The sequence below is a fragment of the Haliotis asinina genome, chromosome 5 (assembly GCF_037392515.1).
Source record: "Haliotis asinina isolate JCU_RB_2024 chromosome 5, JCU_Hal_asi_v2, whole genome shotgun sequence".
In the NCBI taxonomy this organism is placed as follows: Eukaryota; Metazoa; Mollusca; class Gastropoda; order Lepetellida; family Haliotidae; genus Haliotis; species Haliotis asinina.
In genome coordinates this window covers 76,773,193-76,796,821 of record NC_090284.1, presented here as the reverse complement: position 1 = coordinate 76,796,821, position 23,629 = coordinate 76,773,193, and the positions used below count along the sequence as shown (strand labels likewise).

General features: G+C 42.2%; 2 protein-coding genes across 5 annotated transcripts; one reads left to right on the top strand and one right to left on the bottom strand.

The window, feature by feature from the left end:
• Window positions 1–268: 268 nt before the first annotated feature.
• On the top strand, window positions 269–13,178 carry LOC137285326 (solute carrier family 15 member 4-like). The gene is made up of 11 exons (XM_067817685.1): window positions 269–697; window positions 5,568–5,897; window positions 6,826–6,924; window positions 7,621–7,706; window positions 8,264–8,403; window positions 9,147–9,316; window positions 9,911–10,086; window positions 10,824–11,010; window positions 11,224–11,424; window positions 11,695–11,829; window positions 12,553–13,178. Exons 2-11 carry the CDS (start codon window positions 5,588–5,590, stop codon window positions 12,786–12,788), a joined length of 1,740 nt encoding a protein of 579 aa, XP_067673786.1. The 5' UTR covers window positions 269–697; window positions 5,568–5,587; the 3' UTR covers window positions 12,789–13,178.
• On the bottom strand, window positions 13,111–16,108 carry LOC137285327 (ankyrin repeat domain-containing protein 29-like). Of its 4 annotated transcripts, none has more exons than XM_067817689.1 (3): window positions 16,006–16,093; window positions 14,972–15,117; window positions 13,111–14,383 (listed from the first exon to the last, which is right to left on the bottom strand). In XM_067817689.1, exon 3 carries the CDS (start codon window positions 14,131–14,133, stop codon window positions 13,168–13,170), a length of 966 nt encoding a protein of 321 aa, XP_067673790.1. In that variant the 5' UTR covers window positions 14,134–14,383; window positions 14,972–15,117; window positions 16,006–16,093; the 3' UTR covers window positions 13,111–13,167. The 4 variants fall into 4 exon arrangements, with proteins under 4 accessions (XP_067673790.1, XP_067673789.1, XP_067673787.1 ...); XM_067817688.1 differs by lacking the exon at window positions 16,006–16,093 and adding an exon at window positions 15,671–15,883; XM_067817686.1 differs by lacking the exon at window positions 14,972–15,117 and having other exon boundaries at window positions 16,006–16,108.
• Window positions 16,109–23,629: the final 7,521 nt, after the last annotated feature.

Sequence of the window (23,629 nt, the reverse complement as noted above, 5' to 3'; positions counted from 1 at the left end):
TGACCGCAGTGATAGTTGTTATCATCACCGACTTTAATTATGCCATCACCATTGATATTGTGTTATAATCTCCTGACATATGTAATTGTTTGGTCACTGGAAAACTCTCTTCCTTACATTTAACTGTTACATACAAGTACACAGTATCAATTCTACACGTGACTGAGCGTTCATCTACAGTACTCCTACATCAGCATCACGTCCGTTAGCGTGGCCGCGATAGCCTTGGGGCGTGACAGATCACGTGACACTGATATTGCATGCTTTCAATGAAAACATCGCCTGCGTGAAGTCAGTATACCACAACAATACACTACAGTAATATATGCACCAGCAATGGTTCACTTCACACAGCAGCTGAGTTCATTAACGCGCCTTTCACAACATGTTCGACAACCAGCCTTCACTGACACGGACGTTCCGACTGGGACGCGAGTATGTGTAGCATGGTACTATGTAATCTGTAGTTTCTTCCTGCATGACGATAGCTATATGCCACGTCACATGACATGTCACGAGATGAAATCATGGATGACAGAAACATTTTTAGAAAATCGTTTCTATTTCCCGATGGATATGATTAAGCAGTGTTACTAGCATCTCTGACTGTCCAGAGATCGACTGAAACAGGGTGTCACTTTGACCTGTATCTTCCCCCGCAGGTGGATATAGATCCTCGTCACAGGTTAGCACACAGGTAAGCTGAAACATTTACTCTGCATCTGTAATGGAGGAACCAGTACCATTGTGTCTCTTGTGTCTTTGTGTCTGTAATGGGAGAACTGATGACACTGCCAGCCTTACATGTGTCTGTAATGAAAGAACCGATATAACTGACAGCCCCACATATGTCTGTAATGTAAGAACAGACACCAGTGACAGCCCCATATATGTCTGTAATGTAAGAACCGATGTTACTGACAGCCCCACATGTGTCTGTAATGTAAGAACTGATGTAACTGACAGCCCCACATATGTCTGTAATGTAAGAACCGATGTTACTGACAGCCCCACATGTGTCTGTAATGTAAGAACTGATGTAACTGACAGCCCCACATGTCTCTGTAATGTAAGAACCGATGTTACTGACAGCCCCACATGTGTCTGTAATGTAAGAACTGATGTAACTGACAGCCCCACATGTGACTGTAATGTAAGAACCGATGTTACTGACAGCCCCACATGTGTCCGTCATGTAAGAACAGACACCAGTGACAGCCCCACCTTGCTATAAGGTCTCCGCCTGCACCACTTGCTACATATATTTAATGCTAATGTCAGTTACAGGATAATTTGATAATTATACTTCCTCATGTTGTACTTCGTAGTGGAATCTGCATAGCAGAGACTTTTTGTTCTCTTGTGTTACTTGACGCAGCAGAGGGACGCGTCACCGCACTATTTACACAGCAGTGTTCCACTACATGCTGGAGCAGCGTCAGATCCTGTACTTTCGAGGGAGTGAGTTTAGTTTTACGCCGCTTTTAGCAATATTCCAGTAAATATCGTGTACTGCAGAAATTGAATTCACACATTAAACCCAAGTGGGGAATTGAACCCGGGCCTTCAGCGTGAGGAGCGAACACTTGTCCCACTGCCCCTATAGTTAGGTGATGTATTTTACAACGTGTGGATCCTCATCATTGTCCATATATACTAGGCGTGATCAATAGAGGGCCAAATGATGCATAGCACACGTAAAGAAACTTTTGCCAGAAATAACAGAACTAGGAATGTCATCATACTGTGTAATATGTTCACAAATCGACCATAAAAGCCATGCATAGTTTCCAGGAATGTACTGCCACGGGAGCCAGAATCAAGTACCAATAACGATGAGCGCTAAGATCACCGTCGATCTGCACGAGGAGTACTTCCATGCCCAAACCATGACCGACATTGCAGTGTTATGTCTAAAGATCTGGTGTTTTAAGGAAACACAAAGTTTTAAGAAATAGTGTTACCAGTAGTTTGACCCTTCATTAATGACGCCAAGTATAATATTCATGACACTCTAGACTTCGATATCTTTACAGATGAGATCACTGACGTGTATTTCGATCCCGTGCAGGGAACGTGATGACACATGTGATAACACTAGCTACCGTTCTGTGTAAATTAGATACGGCCATAAGCCTGGCGAGAAATTTACCCGTTGTCACTTGTAGTCAGCTTAGTCATGATTTATAATTACCCCTTTGTAGAAGTGAGAGAGAGAGAGAGAGAGAGAAAGAGAGAGAGAGAGAGAGAGAGAGAGAGTGTGTGTGTGTGTGTGTGTGTGTGTGTGTGTGTGTAGTGCCATGCTGAGGTTAACTCGACCAAGCGGGTTGCGCCGAGCTTGTAATAGAATCAAAAACACGCACGCCAATGGAGATTATTACATTCCATTACATCTGTTGCCGTAATTGTATACGAGCAGGTATTCACATTGATCACAAGTTGGCTGGTAGTCAAATTCGACTGTGCACTCGGTGTACAGCAGGGATGTCCTCTACTATTCCTTTATTTCTGTAATAACTGGCATATCAGGCCGGAGTTGAGGTTAAAGGTGAAGATCAATATCGTGCTTTGCAAATATCTATGCACATGTGCCTATGTGAAACCTGATCCAACCGATATTTAGGTTTTCTAGCAAGACACAAACTAAATCTTCTCAAGTCAGCTAAAAACTGAAACCGTAATGAAGCAAGGCTGAACCTGTGGTGTCAAGGATGAACCAGCGGTGCCGAGGCTGGAGCTGTGGTGTCAACGCTGAATCAGTGGTGTCAAGGCTGAAGCTGTGGTGTCAAGGATGAACCAGCGGTGCCAAGGCTGGAGCTGTGGTGCAAATGCTGAAGCTGTGGTGTTAAGGCTTGAAATATGTAAATGAATCACTTTAAGTTCCCGATTTGAGACACACTAACAGAGATACTACGTTCGTAAGATATAGATACCGTTCCAATACGTAATAGAGGTCAAGCGCGGATGTGGACAACAGGATTATGGATACTTGGGAAATATTAAACATTCTTTGAGCTGAAACGCCTATTGGTTGATCAAATTTGAAAAAAAATAGCTTTGAAGTGCAACTCAGGCCCTCGGGGTCCAAAAGTGAACTATGTGATTAAATTTTGCATATGGCTCATCACGAAAAGAGCGATATCATAACTGTCAACATCTGACTATCGAGAATGCTAATGAACAGACTACAACAAGTGTACATTAGCTGTCATGAATACCTTTCTTGGGTTATGCATGCGACGTGTTCAAGTTCCAACTGTCAACTTGATATCAAAGCAGCAAAACAGCCCGACAAGGTTTTTGATTCACAATTTGAAAACTGAATGGAAGAACATCCTCTAATGTCCAACAGGTAGGACAGATTGTTGAGAGTTGGTGGAAGTTCTTCGGTCGGGTTATTTTCCACGTAACTCCCTCAAATGTTTAATACATTAATGCAGAGATGAATGATGACGTTGGCGGAATCCATCGCAAACGCCGTAACAGTCGCTCGACATGACCCCTGTTGTATGATCAAAACATAATTCTAGTGTCACCTACCCGAACTGGTAGCGGTACTCGGATTGGTTGGATGAAAGGTCTTTTTGATGAGACCTGTGACCGGATGTCCTAAGATATTTGTTTAGCAGAGGGTTTGAGCCGAGATCTGTTGATCTGTCGTGAAGCCGGTGCACACGTCGATCAGACACACAACACACCCACTGACTACCACTGAGCGAGGTATACATGCTATCCTTTTGTAATAAATGAACGGATTCTGAAAAATAATTCACTGCAGCGACCACTCCATCACTTCTGTACTACTCCATTAACGTTCACGTCATCAACGTGATTGTTTCCCCCCGGGGCGGAGCGCGAAACACCGGGGACATGGAGCCCTCGTTCCTGGCTCTTCCATCACGAGTCGAGAACGAACATGAGAGATCTACTATCGACCAGATACTGTCCAGAGATCCTTCAAGGTATCACAGATATACGGGAAAGGGTTTTGTAAAAACTGAAAGAAGGAGAGGAGGTCAAACACTTGGTGTAAATGTCAAACATGTTTGTTTAAGGATGCATATATCAATCTTCCCACATGTGACCACGGCTTTTAAATAATAATCCAGTATTCGACATCACGAGCATCGATCTGCCCAAACTCGGATACAATGACATCCGACAATCTGATTCCGCTAGTTGTTTCGTACGAGAAGCATGTTTGTGGTATCCAGTTTCACGTAAGACCAGTTTTAACCCGCACTTTAACAGGTCATATAAAGCATGGAAGAATTAAAACTGTTATCAACATGACTCCATTTTCATGGACATTAAAATATTCTATATCAAATTCATACGAAAGTTTTCGGGTTTTTTTGTTGAGTAATTCCTTTCAGTGTAGGGGTTGTACAGATTTCGTCTATTTCGTGCGGTGATACTATGAAAGTTGCCAATCTCCATCTTTTTCGTTTCCGTGATGTCCATTAGTGCTGTTGTTAAATGTGGTACTGTACTGCTGTAGACAATGACATTAAGGTAATTATGGCCTTACAACTGACGAACGTATTATGGTTGAACATGGCAATTATTTAGTTGAAATGGCATTAGATTTCTTATTCACCCTGATATGAGGTGTCTTCTTTCTTGTTGAGTCTCGACCAGGCAATCTCGTGATTATCATCGTTAGCATTGATCTGCTAAACTGCAATACGATGACATACTTCAGTCAAATCAGAAGACCTTGGCCATCCCAATCCGTTAATCGCTTCTTATGACAAGCATGGAAAGCTGAAGACCAATTCTAACCCAGATTAACATGGCTTTGCTTATACTGGCAGTGGGTGTAGGGTTTCGTATTAACAAGAAGTCAGGTGACGGGTCTCGTATTGAACAAGGAGTTAGGTTACGGGTTCGTATTGAACAAAAAATTAGGTGACTGGTTCGTATTGAACAAGAAGTTAGATGATGGGTCTCGTATTGAACAAGCAGTTAGGTGACGGGTCTCGTATTGAACAAAAAAGTAGGTGACGGGTCTCGTATTGAACAAGAAATTCGGTGACGGGTCTCGTATTGAACAAGAAATTAAGTGACGGGTCTTGTACTGAACAGGATATTCGGTGATGGTTTTGTTGTTGTTGTTGAATATGAGAGATTATGTCGGGAGGCTCCAGTCTGAAATGACATACGGTGATATTTGGAATTTTGTTTGAATTTCAGGGATTTGCTGATGGGAATGTACTGGGATTAAAGGGCATGTGCGCCACAAAGGAGTGATTTGTTGATATTTGCCTGCTGTGTTTTGTTCAAAGACCCTAAACTACCACTATGCAGGCTCTGATTCCTTCCTGTCGATGCCGGGTGTTTCCACACGGTGTATTAGGTGATGGGTATTTTGGAAGGGTTTCAGTTTGGAACTGTCTACATGCAGATCCATCCGGACTTTAGTGACGTGACCATTGAAGTACCGTGAAAACACCCAGTGGAGTCCTCTCGGGTTTGGTTCAGTTGTAAGTATATATGTACAGTAGATACACACTGACTGAAACCCCTTCCCCTCATGTTGGCTGATAAGTGTGTTTACTATGTAGGTCCACATATCTCCGTTGATATGCCTCGATCGGACAACACCAGCCATGAGGCTGACGGGGAAACACAACGGCTCCTTCCAGACGGCAAGATGGCGGCCAAGAAGACGTATGAGAAGTCAATGGATGAGTTTTCCGGTTCGGAGAAGTCACAAGGCAAAACCAAAGTGACGTTTGGCGCCACCAAAGTGTTTGTGGTGATGTCCATCCTGATCTGCGAGTTGTGTGAGCGGCTGACGTACTACAGCATCGTCGCCAACCTGATCCTTTTCTGCACCAGCACCCTCAAGTACAGCAGTCCCGATGCGGCTACCATCAGCCTAGTCTTCTCAGGTCAGGGGCATCGCATGCACTGTCACATTCTCCATACAAATAGTCTGATTTCACAAATGTATATCCATATTTCATTGATATATTGAAAAATACAATAGTAACCAAAGGTTTGGATTACTGAATGCACCATGCCATTCAGAAGATGTTCAAAGGTAACATTTTAAGATTACACCTCAGTACACAGTATTCATGTTCGATCTCCTGAATGAGACTCAATTGTAAAGGTACTAGAATAGATTCTTCACCGAGAAGTATAATACTAAATACTGTATGTTGGATGTAAACTGTTATAGCAGTCCGTGATTTAGATCCTTGTTGTTTGGATATGTGCGAGTGCTGGACAGCTTGCCAGTAACTGTAGTGCTTCACTGTAGTGACGGTCTGACTGGAACTCACCTCTTTCCTCCAGATTGCAAATATGTGACAATGATTAAAGGTCTTGTTACGTATACTAGTTTATGTGTTCTCATGTGAACACCGAGACCGATCGTTACCTGACCTTCAGTGGTGTGACCCCGCGCCTGCAGCAGATGATGTACTTCAGAGGGTTCACCAAGTGTCTGTAGCTAGGTACTACACAGCACGAGAGCTATAGAATCTGTGAGTTAGTGAACGAATACGGCATGATTCTCTGTACAAACAACTGGCACACAATCGTGGACTACAAAACACGCGGGGTCAGACCCAGGTGGTATCTCTCCAAAATAACAACATTCAACGTCCACCGCGCTAACCCAAACTCAGCCTTGGACTGGTTTTACACTTCGTCACTTATTCACTGGTGTTGTTTACTCTCGAAAAGTATCCAGTATGCTGTTATGTATAAATTTTGAAGATTTCCCCCATTTACTTTTATCATGCATAGTTAAATGTATTGCAATACAGTTGTATTTTGAGTCACTAATGTCTGCAAACTCCATCTGCACAGGCGTGGTGTACTTCATCCCTGTGGCTGGGGGTTACGTCGCAGACGCCATGGCAGGTCGATACAACACCATCCTAGGAGCAGGCCTGATCTACCTCATAGGTGAGTTACCCAGCTGGCTCAGTATTTCCTGGTCTGTCCCCGACCGGGCCCAGTGTCCTGTGTACACAGGTATCACCCCGATAGCGTGACAGTACTGATATAGTAGGTCGGGGTGCTGTAAAGCTGTATGTTGATATTGATATGGAACTAACCTTTTATTTACACTACACTGGAGCTCGAATGTTTCCATATTGAAGGGAATAAGCCACCCCCGGCTATACCACATTGCTGGACTTGAAGTTATGGTTGAGTGATGGACCTGTAGTTTACTGCTGGACCCGAAACTATGGTTGAGTGATGGACCTGTAGCTTAGTGCTGGACCATCAGTGAGGTGATAGACCTGCAGTGTCGTCCTGGACGTGAGTCTAAGCCACCTGGCAAAAGAAAGTCATCACTGTTTAAGTAATTGTATGAAAAAAACCCAAAGCTTTGGTGCAGCTGGGGTGCAGCTTTGAACCCCCAAAGAAACCACTGACCAAAACGCATCATGTATAACAACACAGCTGTCAATACCAATGTTGGACAGGGCAAGCATGCAGTAACGAAACACTTGTGATGTAGACTTGATAGAGTAATCGGGGATCACTACACTGGTAAAGTTCAACTTCACATATATGTTGGACCGGAACTCACATCTATAATCTCAAATGTAATGTTAAACACAGGTTAACCCAATATCAAGTGTTCTACTGCAGGTCTTGTGATGATCCCTGCCTCCGCTATAGATTATAAAAGCATGTTCGGCAGATCGGAAGATGGGTCGGCCTATGACATGACACAGGTAAGTTGGAACACCTGGGGCGCGTATATCGGGGGATATCAACAGTGATGGGGGCTTTGTTCTAGGTGTTCGTGTACCAGGTCGATGATACATGCTTACCTTGTTAGGTTCGACGACATCCCGGGAGTGTGTTAGGTGACATATTTGTCTTCAGAGGTACATATGTGCGATTGTGCAGGAGTTAACAGCTACTGCTTGTACACAGGTCAAGGAGGACACGTATAAGACTATTCATCATAGTTGTCATCGGCGGCTAATTCGCTGCATAATCTAAAAAGATGCTTCAACTGTAATATTAAACAAGCAAACAAGTTTCTCACTGTTCAAGTGGTGATACTTCATCACAGTGGTTTTCCCGGCCATTAATTCAGCTTATTTTACCTATTTGATACAGGACAGTGCACATAAATATGTGGTTAAAAGTGGGAAAAATACATGTTTACCTAAATGTGGAATTGATGAGAAAATGTATTTTGTGTAGCCTGAAATAGTGCACGTTTCGTATGTCGAAATCGCCAGATTAATTAGAATGACCATTGACTCATGCTTTTTTGTAGGAGGCGAGACGAGGATTCTTCTTGGGAGGTCTGGCGTTTGTAGCTATAGGAACTGGGGGTATCAAGGCCAACGTCGGGCCCTTCGGAGCCCAGCAGGTCGAGGGTCTTGGTGAAGCTGCTGTTCAGTCCTTCTTCAACTGGTAATCGATGATTGTATAATACTTACAATCTAAGTATACAACATTTTGTAATGACAGTCGTTAGTGGTAGGGTTGAATAATGGTTCAGGCGTTTGCCCGCCACGACTTCCTGGAAGCGCACACGTCCTCCGCGTTGACATTGCCCCAAACCACTACTGGCTGCTGCCAGTGCCCCAAATGTCTCCATGTACACGCACCGAAATGGTCGATTGATCCTGACGGCTACAGCAGAATACAACTTCATGCTGTGGACGACAGTGATGTTGATGCTGATGACGTCTCTGTGAGCTTCCAAACTGCGCAGATGCTGAATGCGCAGGTGATGATCATCTTGCAGGGATGTCACTCTCGATGCCCGATGCCGTCAAGTGTTTAACCAGTCTGGCTAATGCCTCTCTCTCGTCTTATGATGTTCTTCCCGTGATAATCTTGGCGTTTTGACAGACATACCACTAACAGCCTCAGTCAACTGGTTTATATACCAGGATATTGTATGACGATAACATAACTATCTGTGGTCTGTTTGAAACAAGATCAAATGTATGTAACATGTATGTCACAATCAAACACTTTATAAAATATCAATGTTGTACATTTTTTAAAAATCCCCAAACGTCAGTTGTGAAGCTTTCGTGGGGCAGTGGTGAGTTTCGAAATTTCAACTGTAGTTGAAAGTGGCACGGTGTGTGAATACCCCAGGCGGGCGGGTATATGAAATGTTAAGCCGCCGATTTGTGTTACAGGTTCTACTGGTTCATCAACGCCGGAGCTCTGGTCGCATACTCCGGGGTGGCTTACCTGCAACAGAACTACAGCTGGGCCTGGGGATTCTCCGTTCCTCTGTTCAGCATGGTCTTGGCTCTCATTGTATTTGTCCTGGCCAGAAGTAAATACGAGCACCTGCCTCCAGGAGGTCAGTAGATACTAAGGATCTCAACATCAAGTAATAATACATCAAGTCACTGCTAAGTGGTCAGCGTGTATTGCTCCCCGACGGCACCGGTGATGAACACTTGGTCTTTCGTACACTTGGGGTTGACCAAAGCATTACCAACGTTATAAAAACGTCACAATACTGAAAACAGTTCAGGCCTGTGATACCCGACTGAAATACGTCCCCATTTCCTGTTTGTTACTGTCAGCACACAAGAGTTCAAAAGATCCTGCAGTAGTGTTGTAGTGTCACGTCCTGCATTCACTGATTGCAGATGTCTAGTCGGGACGTTTGAGCGTTCATATGAACCATGATTTATCGGAATAGTTTTTCACCGCGTTCAGTAATGTCCCGGCACAGTTGGGTACACCAGAAATTGGTTTTGCAAATATTTAGGTAATCGAACCTTGACCTTGACTTCAGCCTCAAAGCTACCCCGACGGTCATGGTGCGTCACCCATTGTAGATGAATCGGGTGTATGTCTTGTCACATTTTGCATTTCCACATGACGCACAGTTACATTGAAGTGACTTCCGGATTCGTCCTGTTGTAAGAAGTGGGAACTGTTTCAGAGAGCGTGCTGGCCACGGTGTTCAATGTGTGGCGTAAAGGCTGTGGCGACTTTGAGCGGGTGAAGAAGAAAAACGGCGGGACGATTAATGACGCGACGGTGGATGGCGCTGTCAGTGTGTTGAGAGTCATGCCTGTGTATTTACTCATGATCTTCTACTGGGCCATGTACTCCCAGGTACACACACTATATACAATACTACCTGACATTAAGAATTGATATTAATCAAAGAATAACACCGGACCCTGGCGTGAATGCTAAAATAGGACATGACATTGAAATAACAACTCATATCACACCCAGAATAGACCTAACATGATAAACTGTAGAATATAACTTGCTCTGTCCACCTGACACGAATTGGCATAAACCCTAGAAACAGAGGTAACCTTGACGATGTACCGAGGTAACGATGCAGGTTGAGTCCGGTGGAATGAGTCAAACAACAGCATAAACTGATGTACAAAAGAAAGTAAACATTTGCTGGCTTTTGATCATTTGGAAATAAAGACATCGTAATTTGTAAAGTGTTCCGGTTGTGACGTACGAGTTCCACACATTTGAGCAGTGTGTAGATGTTGTCAAAACATGTCTGACTTGTACCTCAGAAACAAACCATTTACAAAATATGTATTTTAAAACAAAGTATTTGCAAAACAGCAGGTGCTTACTGTACTGTACCTGACGGCTACAGCATGCGTACGTCAGCGTTTTTAAGCTTTGGGAACACCGTCCGTACCACATTTCAAGCACAAAGGAAGCATATTGCCGGAACTAGGCCCATTATAGTTAGATGTAAAAGAAAATGTCAAACCCATGATTAGATCATCAAAAGGTACCATTCTTTGAATACAATTTTCCCAAGCCCTGTGTCGTAATCTCATATGATAGCGCATGTATGTTTTGTTGAAAAGATGCAGTCAACGTTCTTCTTGCAAGCTGAGAGGATGAACGTCAAAGTGGGTGACATCAAGATCCCCGCCGCCATGCTGAACATCTTCAACACCATCATCATCCTGTTGCTAATTCCCCTTGTGGACCGTGTCTTATATCCTTGCTTCGAAAGGATGGGGCGTCCTCTCACACATCTACAGCGAATGGGTAAGGCGTTCTTAATTACTAACACATGTGTCACTGATTAACGCCTGGGGGTGAAATAGACCACAATTACTTCAACATGTCTATATGGGAGATCGGGAGACGTGTTGGTCGTGGGGCCACGGGTGACTCAAGAAACTACTGACGATGTTACCGGAATCTAAGCAGAATGAACATGACATGGGTAGAGATACATAGTATTTCACCGGTGTGCAGGTATCGGTCTCTTGCTTGCTGGGGGATCCGTGGTAGTGGCGGGGATAGTGGAGATCTACAGGAAAAAGGATATCGCTGCCAACGGCGCCGTCGTCCAGGTGCTGGGGCATGAGAGGTTCAATGCATCCTCAATGTCGGTGTTCGTACAGATCCCCGAGTATGCCTTTGTGGGAGCAAGCGAAGTATTTGCCAGCATCACAGGTGAGAGAACATATCAGTTAAATACAAGTTTGCACAGCTAGCTACACTGACCTTGACACCGACCATGTGACCATAACACTTCTATTGTCCAGCATGGCCCCTTGACGTCAGGAGTAACGCTGCTAAATCGAAGTTAGCTGTATCCTGAAGACGGGAATATTTGAGCTATATCGCTGCGTCCTGTGGACGGGAATAGTACAGTTACAAACAGGTACCCTGTAGTCGTGGATAGAACTGCAGACTGAACAATAGCTGTGTATTTTTCTGCAGGTCTCGAGTTCGCTTTCACACAAGCGCCCCAGTCCATGCAGGGACTCCTAACAGGGCTGTTCCTCATGACTTCTGGAATAGGCAGCTTCGTATCGTCAGCCATTCTCAAAATTGTTGAAGCTGCCACAATAGCTGGTAAGTTTCAATGGCGCGCATCAGATTTTCGTGGAGTCACATTACCACGCACATTCAGACAGGAAACCCACATAACTCCAGCTTGACAAGTTCATCGTGCAGCTCATGAATCATCGAATTTATCAATGTCGTAACTTGTACTCATCTTATTAGCGATTCATTGTGTCTTTGTAGGAATTACCCTTGTAAACCCTGAATATGAACTACGGGTATGTCAGTCTATCTATAAGTATGCACTATGAATCTTTGTATTATATCCATGAATGTTACTCCCTTTAACGACCTTTCACCTTGGGACATACGTACGTATGTTACTGACTTTTAACGCACCCTTTCACCATGGTACGTACGTATGTTACTAACTATTAACGCACACTTTCACCATAGCACGTACGTATATTACTACTAACGAACCCGTTCACCACGGTACCAACGTGTGTACGTTACTGACCACTAACGCTCTTTCACCTATTCATTTTAACTTGCACGTGCGTTTGTGTCTGCTACCTTGTGTACCTTTCTTGCTCTGTGTACCTTTCATCTTGGTAAGTACATGAGTGTACATTACATAACATTGATGTTCACGTTCACTATAAAATGTACATACATCTGCCAATGCAAAACATTATCACCGCCTTTCATCTTGATACGCACGCACTTACGTATGTACGTACGCACGTACGGATGTGTGTATGCTACATAACATTAACCTTTCAACTTCAGATCCCTGGTTCCCTAACGATATTAACAACGGAAAGGCGGAATATTTATTTTTCCTGTTGGGCGGCCTGATGCTCCTCAACTTCTTCGGCTTTGTGCTGGTAGCGCGCTGGTACAAGTACCTGCCTCCCCCCTCTGAGGAGAAGGACGACACAGGTCCCGAACAGCTGAAAGGCGTGGATAACGACGGTTACACCATTCGCTACGACGAGAAGGACGTCGTAAATACGAAATTTTGATATATCTTCAAAGCATGTCATCCCAGTGTCCTCTAGGTTGGAAGCTTCGGACACGGACCTTACGCTGTGATCGTTACTTCCTGTACTCGCTAAAGACCAGATGATTCATTTCACATGCAATCAGAATCTGACAGACAGCAAGCACACCCTTGGTCACTCATGGACTGCGTTTCCGCGCCTTGAACAACTCTTGTCATTCCTGCACTTTGGCCGACGGCGGATTCAGTACTGGTACGAAGATCATGTACACATACGGACTTATCTTGCCGCGTCTTCTCAGGCGTCGTCGTGCGAGCTGCAATGACAATCAACAACACTGAGATACTGTACAATTATGTTTATCTTGAATAACCATAAATATACACTGTTCCCAAATGTATCACAAATCTAGCAAGAGTAACTTCTTCTTCAGCTCTGAGGGTACATCCAGTGACTGTAGCTTACAGTTCCTACCCGAGGTGTACCCAACAAGCTGAGACACAGCTCTGAGGCACAGGCTGCCTAGCGAGTGTGGGGTCTGGCAATTCGTCAACAGCCACGTCCACACATCCGGGCTCTGTACTTCAAGTCGCTGTCGGAGGTCAGGGTCGAGGCTAAACCGGAACAGATCGGCTTCTGAACATGGCCTGGTTGCCCACAACATACGCACCATGTCAATGCGTCCAGAATACAGGGCCGCGTACATGGGCGTCATGCTCACCCACCGGCGACTATGGAGAGTCACGGATTCCTGGCATGGGTTGGCGCCATGTTGTAATAAAACTTTCACGCAACCTTGATGCCATTTCCTCACAGCCACCATCAAAGGACTCTGACCATGAACGTCGGTCATCTCGGGGGACGCACCTGCTCGTAACAAAGCCTCTGTACAATCCATGAAGCCTCCGTTACACGCTTCTAACAACGCCGTCTGACCGCCTCTGTTGGCGTGGTTTACACAGTCGATACGAGTCAGGAGAAAGTTGACAATGTCAATGTGGTCGTTCCTTACTGCATACATCAGTGGTGTTAAGCCCCAAATATTCCGCTCTTCGTGTGGATCGAACTCACTCCCCGCGTCAAGTAGCCTTTGAAACGCTTGAAGATGTCCTGCCTTGACTGCTATCAACAGGGCGGTATCACCGTGTATGTTTCGAGCGGACACGTCACATCCATTATCAAGCAGGAGATTGATCAGCTCCATGTTTCCAGTATTGGCCGCTATATGCAAAGCCTTATTACCGTAGTCATCCACTGAACAAGACACATCACACCCAGCCTTGAGTAGGATCTTGACCAACTCAACGTCCCCCCTCTCCACACACTCCATCAACATGGTGGCCATGCTGGTCCATGACGTCAACATGGTGACCCTCACGACCTATCTATCCCTTCACGGCCAGATCACACAAACACAACACATCTCAAGCGTGCACTTCTTTGAGTATTCACTTCAGTGGAAATGAATGAATCCCCAAGACCCATATGCAAGGGTTCATCTCTTATAAATCTTTGTAGTGAGGTATACCCGGTGGTCAGACAAGGACGCTGCAGTACAGCTGCTCCAGTCACCCCTTTGATCTGGTCGTCCCGCCTCCACACCATGCATCTGCAAACTGAAAACATCAAAACCTTAACAGGGTGAGTGAGGGTTTGTTGTTTAACGCCGCACCCAGCAAAATCACAGGTACAAGAAAACAACACGTAAATTAAGATAAATTAAGATAACTGAGCATGGAGTAGACCAGACGACGACGTGTTACATAACAGCAGTAGAATGGATTGAGCGAACATGGTTTTACATAACAGCAGTAGAATGGATTGAGCGAACATGGTTTTACGCAGCTTTCAGCAAGGCTTCAGAAATGGAACATCAGAAATGTGTTTCACACATTGTACCCCAGTGGGAAATCGAACCTGGGTCTTCAGCGTGACGAGAGGACGCTTTAATCATGAGGCTACACAACCGCCCCAGTAGAACAGAACTTGGCATAGGCCGTCCTAGTTACTTGACGAGATGGCTTATTTCAGTTACACTTGTACTTGGACTGCCAAGCTTCCTCTGAACAGATGAACGCCTGCCTTATGATACATCATCACAAAAGCAAAATCATAAATATCTCTCTAATTTCCGTGTTACAGTTTTGACATAAAACAATCAACATTGGTTATTTATTTGTTTGCAACATATTCAGCTCTCCTACCATGAACTCCAACACAATCCGAGTTGACATGCCGAAACTCATGCTGGGCAAGAGCGTGTAAAGGTCTTTAGATGTGACCCAGCTGCACCAGTGACCTTCGCTCTCCGGGAAGACTCTCTACCTGCATACCACACTATCTCTGTGGGCTAAGGAAGGAAGTGGGTAGCTTGTTCAGGGATATTTAACACACGTGACAATAGGATACATTTTACTATCGACCAGACTCAAGCGTTAAGTCGAATATGACCGGTATCATTAGCACAGTTCATAAATCCTGGTTCCCGTCATATAGCTGGAATACTGTGGAGTAAAACTGCAAATCCTAAACTGCGTATTAAAAAGATCAAAGCAAAATATATAACAAAATTCACACAAACACCTTGAGTCGTTCAAGTCACATATTGTATGGCAGCCTGTCAGCATGGAAAATAATGGCGAAAGGGCCAGGCAAACAAGTGATCGATATTACAGCCACCGTTACGATTGTTCATAGTCAGTCACAACTCAGAAGCCGTTTCGCCAATTCCTTCGCTGGTAATTCATTAATTAGGCCGTCCGTGTGGCATAATTATCTTTTTTGAATTCACCAGCTACAGCATCAGTAGTTTTATCATGACTTGACCTCAAACTTTACGCAGAGCTGAGTATATCAACTTTACAGCTAATTTAAAACTAATGTCGTTCGTGGAAATATGTTACCTTCTCAAACGACCGCAACTCGGTAGAGATACCACCCTGTTGACACACGTGCGAGTGTGATATGCTAACTTCTCAAATACTTCCAATTTCCACGAAATTCATTCTTCCCACTTGCGGTGTTATAAGTATGTCGAGTGCGCATGCTCAGGGTCAAAGAGCATGACCTACATTTGGCTGAATGTCTCCCGTCCCAGTGAGTAGAAGTGGTCTTCTACTGGGTTCACACCGGCATGTATCATCAGCCAGATGGCGACATGATTTGTGGCCCTCACACTAACATGCTCCCGATATAACCACACGATACGTTAGGTCATAAAGATCAATTTTAAACTTACCACATTAAAGAGCATGCACTCAAAAGTGTGTGTTGTTCTAGACAGTCGTCAGTGTCCCTTCTCACATCGACTGGAGACGCCGGAGCATGTCATTTCTATTTTTAGAACAATTGCTTGTGTGTGTGGGCGGCGATTTTATCGGTAAACATTACGTAATGGAAATCATGACTCTCCCATTGCCACTCCTTCAAATTTTGTTTATCAATATGTGTGAAGAAATGAGTCTGCTCCCTGGTTGAGTCCACAGTGGTGGGATCAGGTGGGATATCACGGAGGGGCTTAGATCAAAGGGAGGTAACTTGCATTTACACGTTCTCGCGTACACTGTTGTTTTGGTATTATATGGGTCTACTGTACTTTTTGAAGGTTGAAAGGTGTAAACAAGGAAGTTTGTGCAAACGTTGTTTCAAAATTCAAGTATACAAATATGCGTATAAAGAGAAATAAATTATATGCACAAACAAAGGAACGATGCATAGCATCAGCTAGGGTACTGCCCAGAGGACATTACTCAGCAATGTCGTTTGTGCAGGGATAATCAACAGCAGCGAGAGGTCACTCGCTTGCTTTCTTTACCATTAGTACACATTAACGTGAGCCTCGTCATGCTCCAACGCACACAGCGACTTTACTCGTTCCCAGCGCTACTTCAGCTGTGTTTAACAGAACTTCAGCCAGTTTATTGTATCAGTCGGAATTTTACAATGAATGAATGAAAGAATTATAGTAAGAATTAAGAGTAAGAATAATGTGAATGAATGAAAGAAAGAAAGAAACAATAAAAGAAGTACATATGTGAATGAATAAATGATACACCGCGGCCTTCCCTCCCAAAACATGTTAAAGAACGCAAAAGTATCGCGAGAACACATGTGTTAACTACAGCTGTCCTTAAAAACAATAAACTTTGAGACATTTTTGTTTACATTGATAATTAATTCAGATATCTTATTGCATATGGGGAATGGAATGGACATTAACAAAATGTTAACTGACACTGTGACACACCCCTCAAAAACAGAAAGTGTAAAACTGTCACAAAGCGTCCTAAACACCTTTCCAGTTTTGTCAAATAATAAGATCAACAGAAAAAGAAAGAAATTATGGAACTATGACCCCCAAGCATGACAACCATCAATGGCGGATCAGATCAGATCGGCGATATGACCTATTTTCACACACCTCAAACACACCCTAACATTTTGTTTTAGATTACGAAACTATCACTGTTACTTGCAAACACATTTCAGCTGAAAGTATATTCCCCTGATAAGAATTAAAGGTGTATGTGAAAGATGTTTTTGAAGAAATAACGATGAATACTCGGCGTACAACATTTCAATGGCGGATCAGATCAGATCAGCGATATGTCATATTTTTCACGCACCTCAAATATACCATAACTTTCTTTTTTTGATTATGAAACTATAGCTATTACTTACAAACACATTTCACCTGATAGTATATTCCCCTCATGAGAATTAAAGGTGTATGTGAAAGATGTTTTTGAAGAAATAACGATGAATACTCGGCGTACAACATTTCAATGGCGGATCAGATCAGATCAGCGATATGTCATATTTTTCACGCACCTCAAATATACCATAACTTTCTTTTTTTGATTATGAAACTATAGCTATTACTTACAAACACATTTCACCTGATAGTATATTCCCCTCATGAGAATTAAAGGTGTATGTGAAAGATGTTTTTGAAGAAATAACGATGAATACTCGGCGTACAACATTTCAATGGCGGATCAGATCAGATCAGCGATATGTCATATTTTTCACGCACCTCAAATATACCATAACTTTCTTTTTTTGATTATGAAACTATAGCTATTACTTACAAACACATTTCACCTGATAGTATATTCCCCTCATGAGAATTAAAGGTGTATGTGAAAGATGTTTTTGAAGAAATAACGATGAATACTCGGCGTACAACATTTCAATGGCGGATCAGATCAGATCAGCGATATGTCATATTTTTCACGCACCTCAAATATACCATAACTTTCTTTTTTTGATTATGAAACTATAGCTATTACTTACAAACACATTTCACCTGATAGTATATTCCCCTCATGAGAATTAAAGGTGTATGTGAAAGATGTTTTTGAAGAAATAACGATGAATACTCGGCGTACAACATTTCAATGGCGGATCAGATCAGATCAGCGATATGTCATATTTTTCACGCACCTCAAATATACCATAACTTTCTTTTTTTGATTATGAAACTATAGCTATTACTTACAAACACATTTCACCTGATAGTATATTCCCCTCATGAGAATTAAAGGTGTATGTGAAAGATGTTTTTGAAGAAATAACGATGAATACTCGGCGTACAACATTTCAATGGCGGATCAGATCAGATCAGCGATATGTCATATTTTTCACGCACCTCAAATATACCATAACTTTCTTTTTTTGATTATGAAACTATAGCTATTACTTACAAACACATTTCACCTGATAGTATATTCCCCTCATGAGAATTAAAGGTGTATGTGAAAGATGTTTTTAAAGAAATAACTTGAAATATTCAAACAGCGGCGTATGGCATTTCAATGACGGATCAGAACAAATCGGCGATATGTCATATTTTTCACACACCTCAGTTTCAAACTAACAATTTTTTAAGACATAAAACTATTAGTATTACTTGCAAATACCTTTCAGTTAAAGGTATATTTCCTCTCTAAAAATTAAACGAATGCGTGAAAGACGTTTTTATTGGCACAATTTAGTCTATTTCGCGGTGAATCGAGAAAAGAAGCCAGTGAGCTATAATATAGACACTTGAAACTTTACTACAAATCTACTGTCCTAACACGGACACTAGTACCACTTATTTCACTTAAACTGGAGTGACAAAATAGTTAACTTATCTTCTACATGTTGGATTTCAGTTGTTACAACACTCAGCGAATTTAATCAGCTGCTGAAAATAAACCGGGCTCAATCTTAAAGGACCACTAAACTCAATGTTTTGGTACTCTTTTTATCACTGCATATGAAAGACTGTTGGTTAGTCATAAACGAAACACCATTTTTTTTTTTAAAAAAAACCAAACAAACTTGTGGTTAATTAATACCAAGCGCTTAAAAGTTGCTAAAAAGCCGTCCGCTTCTCTCTCGCCCGCAAAAGAAACCGCAGACAGGTTATGTAACTCTGTCGCCAGAGCCGTACAGTGACGTCCAGTTAAATGTATAGAAAATGTGTAGGAAGCTCGTCATTTTGCTGATTTCTCGACGTCACCAAAGACATGCCGAATTGTTGTGTTGCCGTCAATTGTTCCTTGGGGTCGGGTGATGGTGTCACTATGCACAGATTTCCACCAGACTCCGTAGTTTGTGCTTAAATTGGTTGTTAATGTGTGCGAAGTGAGCTTTGTGGAAGGCTGTGGTGTATACTGAAACGGATGGTTGGCCCCCTATCACGCTTCCAGGATAGAAAATGGAGTTTAAGTTTCATCGACTTTATAAAATCAAGACTGCTTACTACACATTGCTGACCAAAAGGATTTTGCATGGATATATCGCTTTCTTCTTCGGAAACGAGGTTGCGGTCGAAGTGACAATATTATCGTAAGTAATCTTATATTGACCGATTCCAAGAGTGAAATTGTTATACTATAAGCAATGTCATGTAAAATCCTAATGTCCATCAATAAAATACATATTTTACTAACAGTAGAAAGTAATTTTGATTTTGTAAGTTGATGAAAACAAACTTAAATAGCATTCATCCTCAGGCAGGGCGCCGCCATTTTTGAAAATCCTGAAGTCACAGGCGAAAGTCCGTTAGAATTATTGAAAGTTATGATTTGTTCTCATCAAGTTAAAAAATCAAAACTACTTTTTACTAGTAGTTAAATATGCATTTGAATCATGGCCAAAAGGATTTTGCATGACACAACTTTTAACATAAGGACTTCCAAGGAAGCAAGGTGGGGGTCGTGGTGACATTAATATTGCAAGCAATGTTATATTGACCTCCACCTCACTTCCAAGAGTGAAATTGTTTTGTTGTAAGCAGTGTCATGCAAAATCCTATTGTCCATCAATAAAATACATATTTTTCTACCAGTAGAAAGTAATTGTCCTTTTGTAAGTCGGTGAAAACAAACTTAAATAGCATTCATCCCAAGACAGGGTGCCGCCATTTTTGAAAATCGTGAAGTCAAATCCATTTGAATTAATGAGATTGTGTACGGTTTGTTTTCATCAAGTTAGAAAATCAAAACTACATAAATATTTATTTGAATCATTACCAAAAGGAGTTTGCATGACACAACCTGTAACATAACCTAAGCGAGGTCGGGGCCGATAAATTTGTTCACTTGCTAAATTTACTTGGTTTGTAACGTTCACTCACAAGTATGTAGACACATGTCAATATACATCTTTACACTTGGTCTCATAATCCTACTTACTTTATAATCATACTTGTATGCATTTTGAAACTTAATAAAAAAGAAGCGATCTGCGAATGTATAACAGGAATGTAATATGTAGACATTTAATAGTTTTCCTATATGAATCATAATTCGCACGCACGCCCTACTGTATGTCGTCTGTATCATTACACTTAACGACGAAAACAATGATTCTGTTGAAAGCTACGACAACCTATTAAAAACAAAAATGCAAATATTAAAATTAAAGTTATAGGAGCAATGTCATGCTATTACCTTCTTCGAGGAATGTATCCATCAATATCCACAAAAACAAGTGATATATAATTCATCTGCAGATTTCCCAAGTGTCTTTTAACAGTCTAACATACGAAAACGTGATGTATCGTTTCAGGTTTTTCACATGGCTGTATAGTCTCATTGGTCACCCAAGATAGCACACCAGACAACTAACTGCATAATGTCCGTCATTCTTTTTGAAACGTTATTTAGTTAGCCAATAGTGAGCAATCAATCAATGTATTGGCGGTCAATCCTTTGAAATAAGGGTGTTGTTTTACGTAGACACAGACACGACAGAGTGTAATCAGTATAGATTAGTAAATGTACATACATAAACACTACCTTTTGACAAATCCCCCATTTAAATCCACATAAACGTAATTAATCAATCAGTGTGTTATAGGTTAATCCTTTGATCGATCCAGACAAAAGAAATTCCAAATGGGGGCCTTTGTCGGGTAATCTCAGTGGCGTTACCACTAATTATACCAGTTATAAATTCATTAACTGAGCATCAAGTGAATGATAATAAATAACGTGTAGGTTTATACCACCTAACACGGATTAGAACGATTTGACATAATCGTCTATGAAAACAAGGTCTGTAACTCGAAAACTAGGCATAGCAGGAGACAAAAATAAATGATAGTAGATTTTGAGAACATATAGCTTTCATTTTTCTCAACAGCTTTCGCGATTTCAGGTTTGTACAAACCTGTAAACGAAAAAGTTTAACCCCTGAAATGTAGATGAATACTGCACAGACCCTCATTTCTATACCCACTAAATTACGCCACGGAGACGCGCCGCTCTGATTGGTTGAAATTTCGTTTGCGGCTGAGAATTGTGCACTGTTGACAAAAAGGTCGATTTAAGGTAATTAAAGATAGAAATGAGCAGTTTTAATGACGAGGTTTCATTTATAACGATGTCAGCAAGTGATTTTGCATTTGTACCCTTTTAGAGTATATGCGACCTTTAAATACTACGCTGCCGCCATATTGGCTACACTGGTTACGTAACGGCCCTAGACATACGTTCAGGGGCTTTTCGGGGAGTTTCTTCTCCCTCTATATAACAGTCTGCCTGGTTTGTGTGATGGAAAAGCGTCAGTTAGGGATCAGTTACATTTATAAGTGAATAAATATAGTATACCAATTTTGTTACCGTTTCAATTTATTAATACAATGCCAATACTGCACCCTCCTCCGACATCGAACCTGTTTGACGAGCGAACGTTATAAGACAAAGGTTACTCCACCGTTCCTTCATACGGGTAAGAGTTCCACCCGTAACCTCCGCTTGAAATTTATTCTATTTATTATGATTATATCTGTGAGTTAGGGTTTAGGGTTAGGATTTAGATTTAACGTTATGTTAAGAAGAGGTACGTAGTATCTATTATTAGAAGACGGGGGTTACGGGCGGGAATCTTTCCCTTTTGTCATCTGGAAACGTTGTCTATGGGTTTTCACTTTGAATTCTATATTCCCATCCATTGACATTGTATTCAGGACTCAGGGAGAGAAAATGACGAGGCAGTGATAATTATATGCGTGTGGTATTCGGGATTCACATGATATTTGGGATTCAGAGAGCGTACAATTTTCATTGTATTGAGATTGTGTGGGCATGTTATCCTAATGGACAAATAGCGTAAAGGGCTTTGTGTTTTCAGTTGGTGGAGTCTTGATAGGCCTTTCGGACCAACTGGTCACATCTTGCAAATGGGCGAGTCTGGAGTTAGCGTTATATCAGGGCAAGAGAGCTTGGTGTGGGAGGATACTTAAGCCAAGAAATATTATAATAAAGAAGGATCTAGGATTCGAACCCATCATATGTATTCTGGCATGTCCATGCACATCGAGACAGCGCCTGTGATGGGAGTGTAGTTATGCATGAAATGTTCATTTATACAAACCAATTTAAGTTCCACGAGAAAGTGACTAACGTATATAGGACAACTTCACCAGGGGCTTCCGTTCAACACTGGAATATGAAGGCGATAGTTTGACAATGATAACTCCATGCAATGTCTGGGGTTTATGTTTAATATGTTCCTATGAGCATTGATCATGCAACAACCATTTATGCTGAGTTGAGTTGGGCTTTACGTCACATCGGCAATATTCCAGCTATATATAATTAATGTCGAAATGACTTTATGCAATCTATGATACAGGTCAACTCTTTCCATATGAAAACTCCACAGAGTCCTGCCAAATATGCTTGATGGTGAACATTTCATAGCAAGAGACACATACAGGAGGTCCACACCCATCCGTTTTCAGCAGACAGCCGTAAGTAAACCGTCTGTGGTCAATACGACATCGTCGTAATATTACCTCATCACGTTTTGACTGACAACCTATGTTGGTATAACCAGTTGTTGGTTTCAACTGTATCAGGGATACTCTACAACTATATATAGGCTCCCTGATTGTATGTAATTACGAGAATGCTACACGTTCTTCAATGTGTTTTAAATACCAAATTTGCAGAAGAATGTCACCGTACCTTTCTGCTTCCGAAACACTCCCAAAGATTTCCGAAGGAGTTCATATCGTGCCGCCTTTCGGGCCATGGTAATGGTAAGGTGACATTGTTCTGCAAATGGGCCAGAACTGCTGGTGTAGGATGACCGGCAAAGGGACTGAAGCTGTGGCACGACAGCGGTACCCAGCGGATTAGATTGACCACTGCTGTGAGTGGCTTAACAGAATTCATTTCCCGGGCCATAACTAACTATTACAATGAGATCTAACTTGTGGTCATACGAAAGACTTCCTCACACCACCACTGAGTCACCACCATTAAGGGATTCAGCAGTTCTGATCATCTCCTGATGGTATGCCTCGTTGCAACGTCTCAATACCCGGACATTTCTGGTCATTACCCAAAAGTGATAAAGAG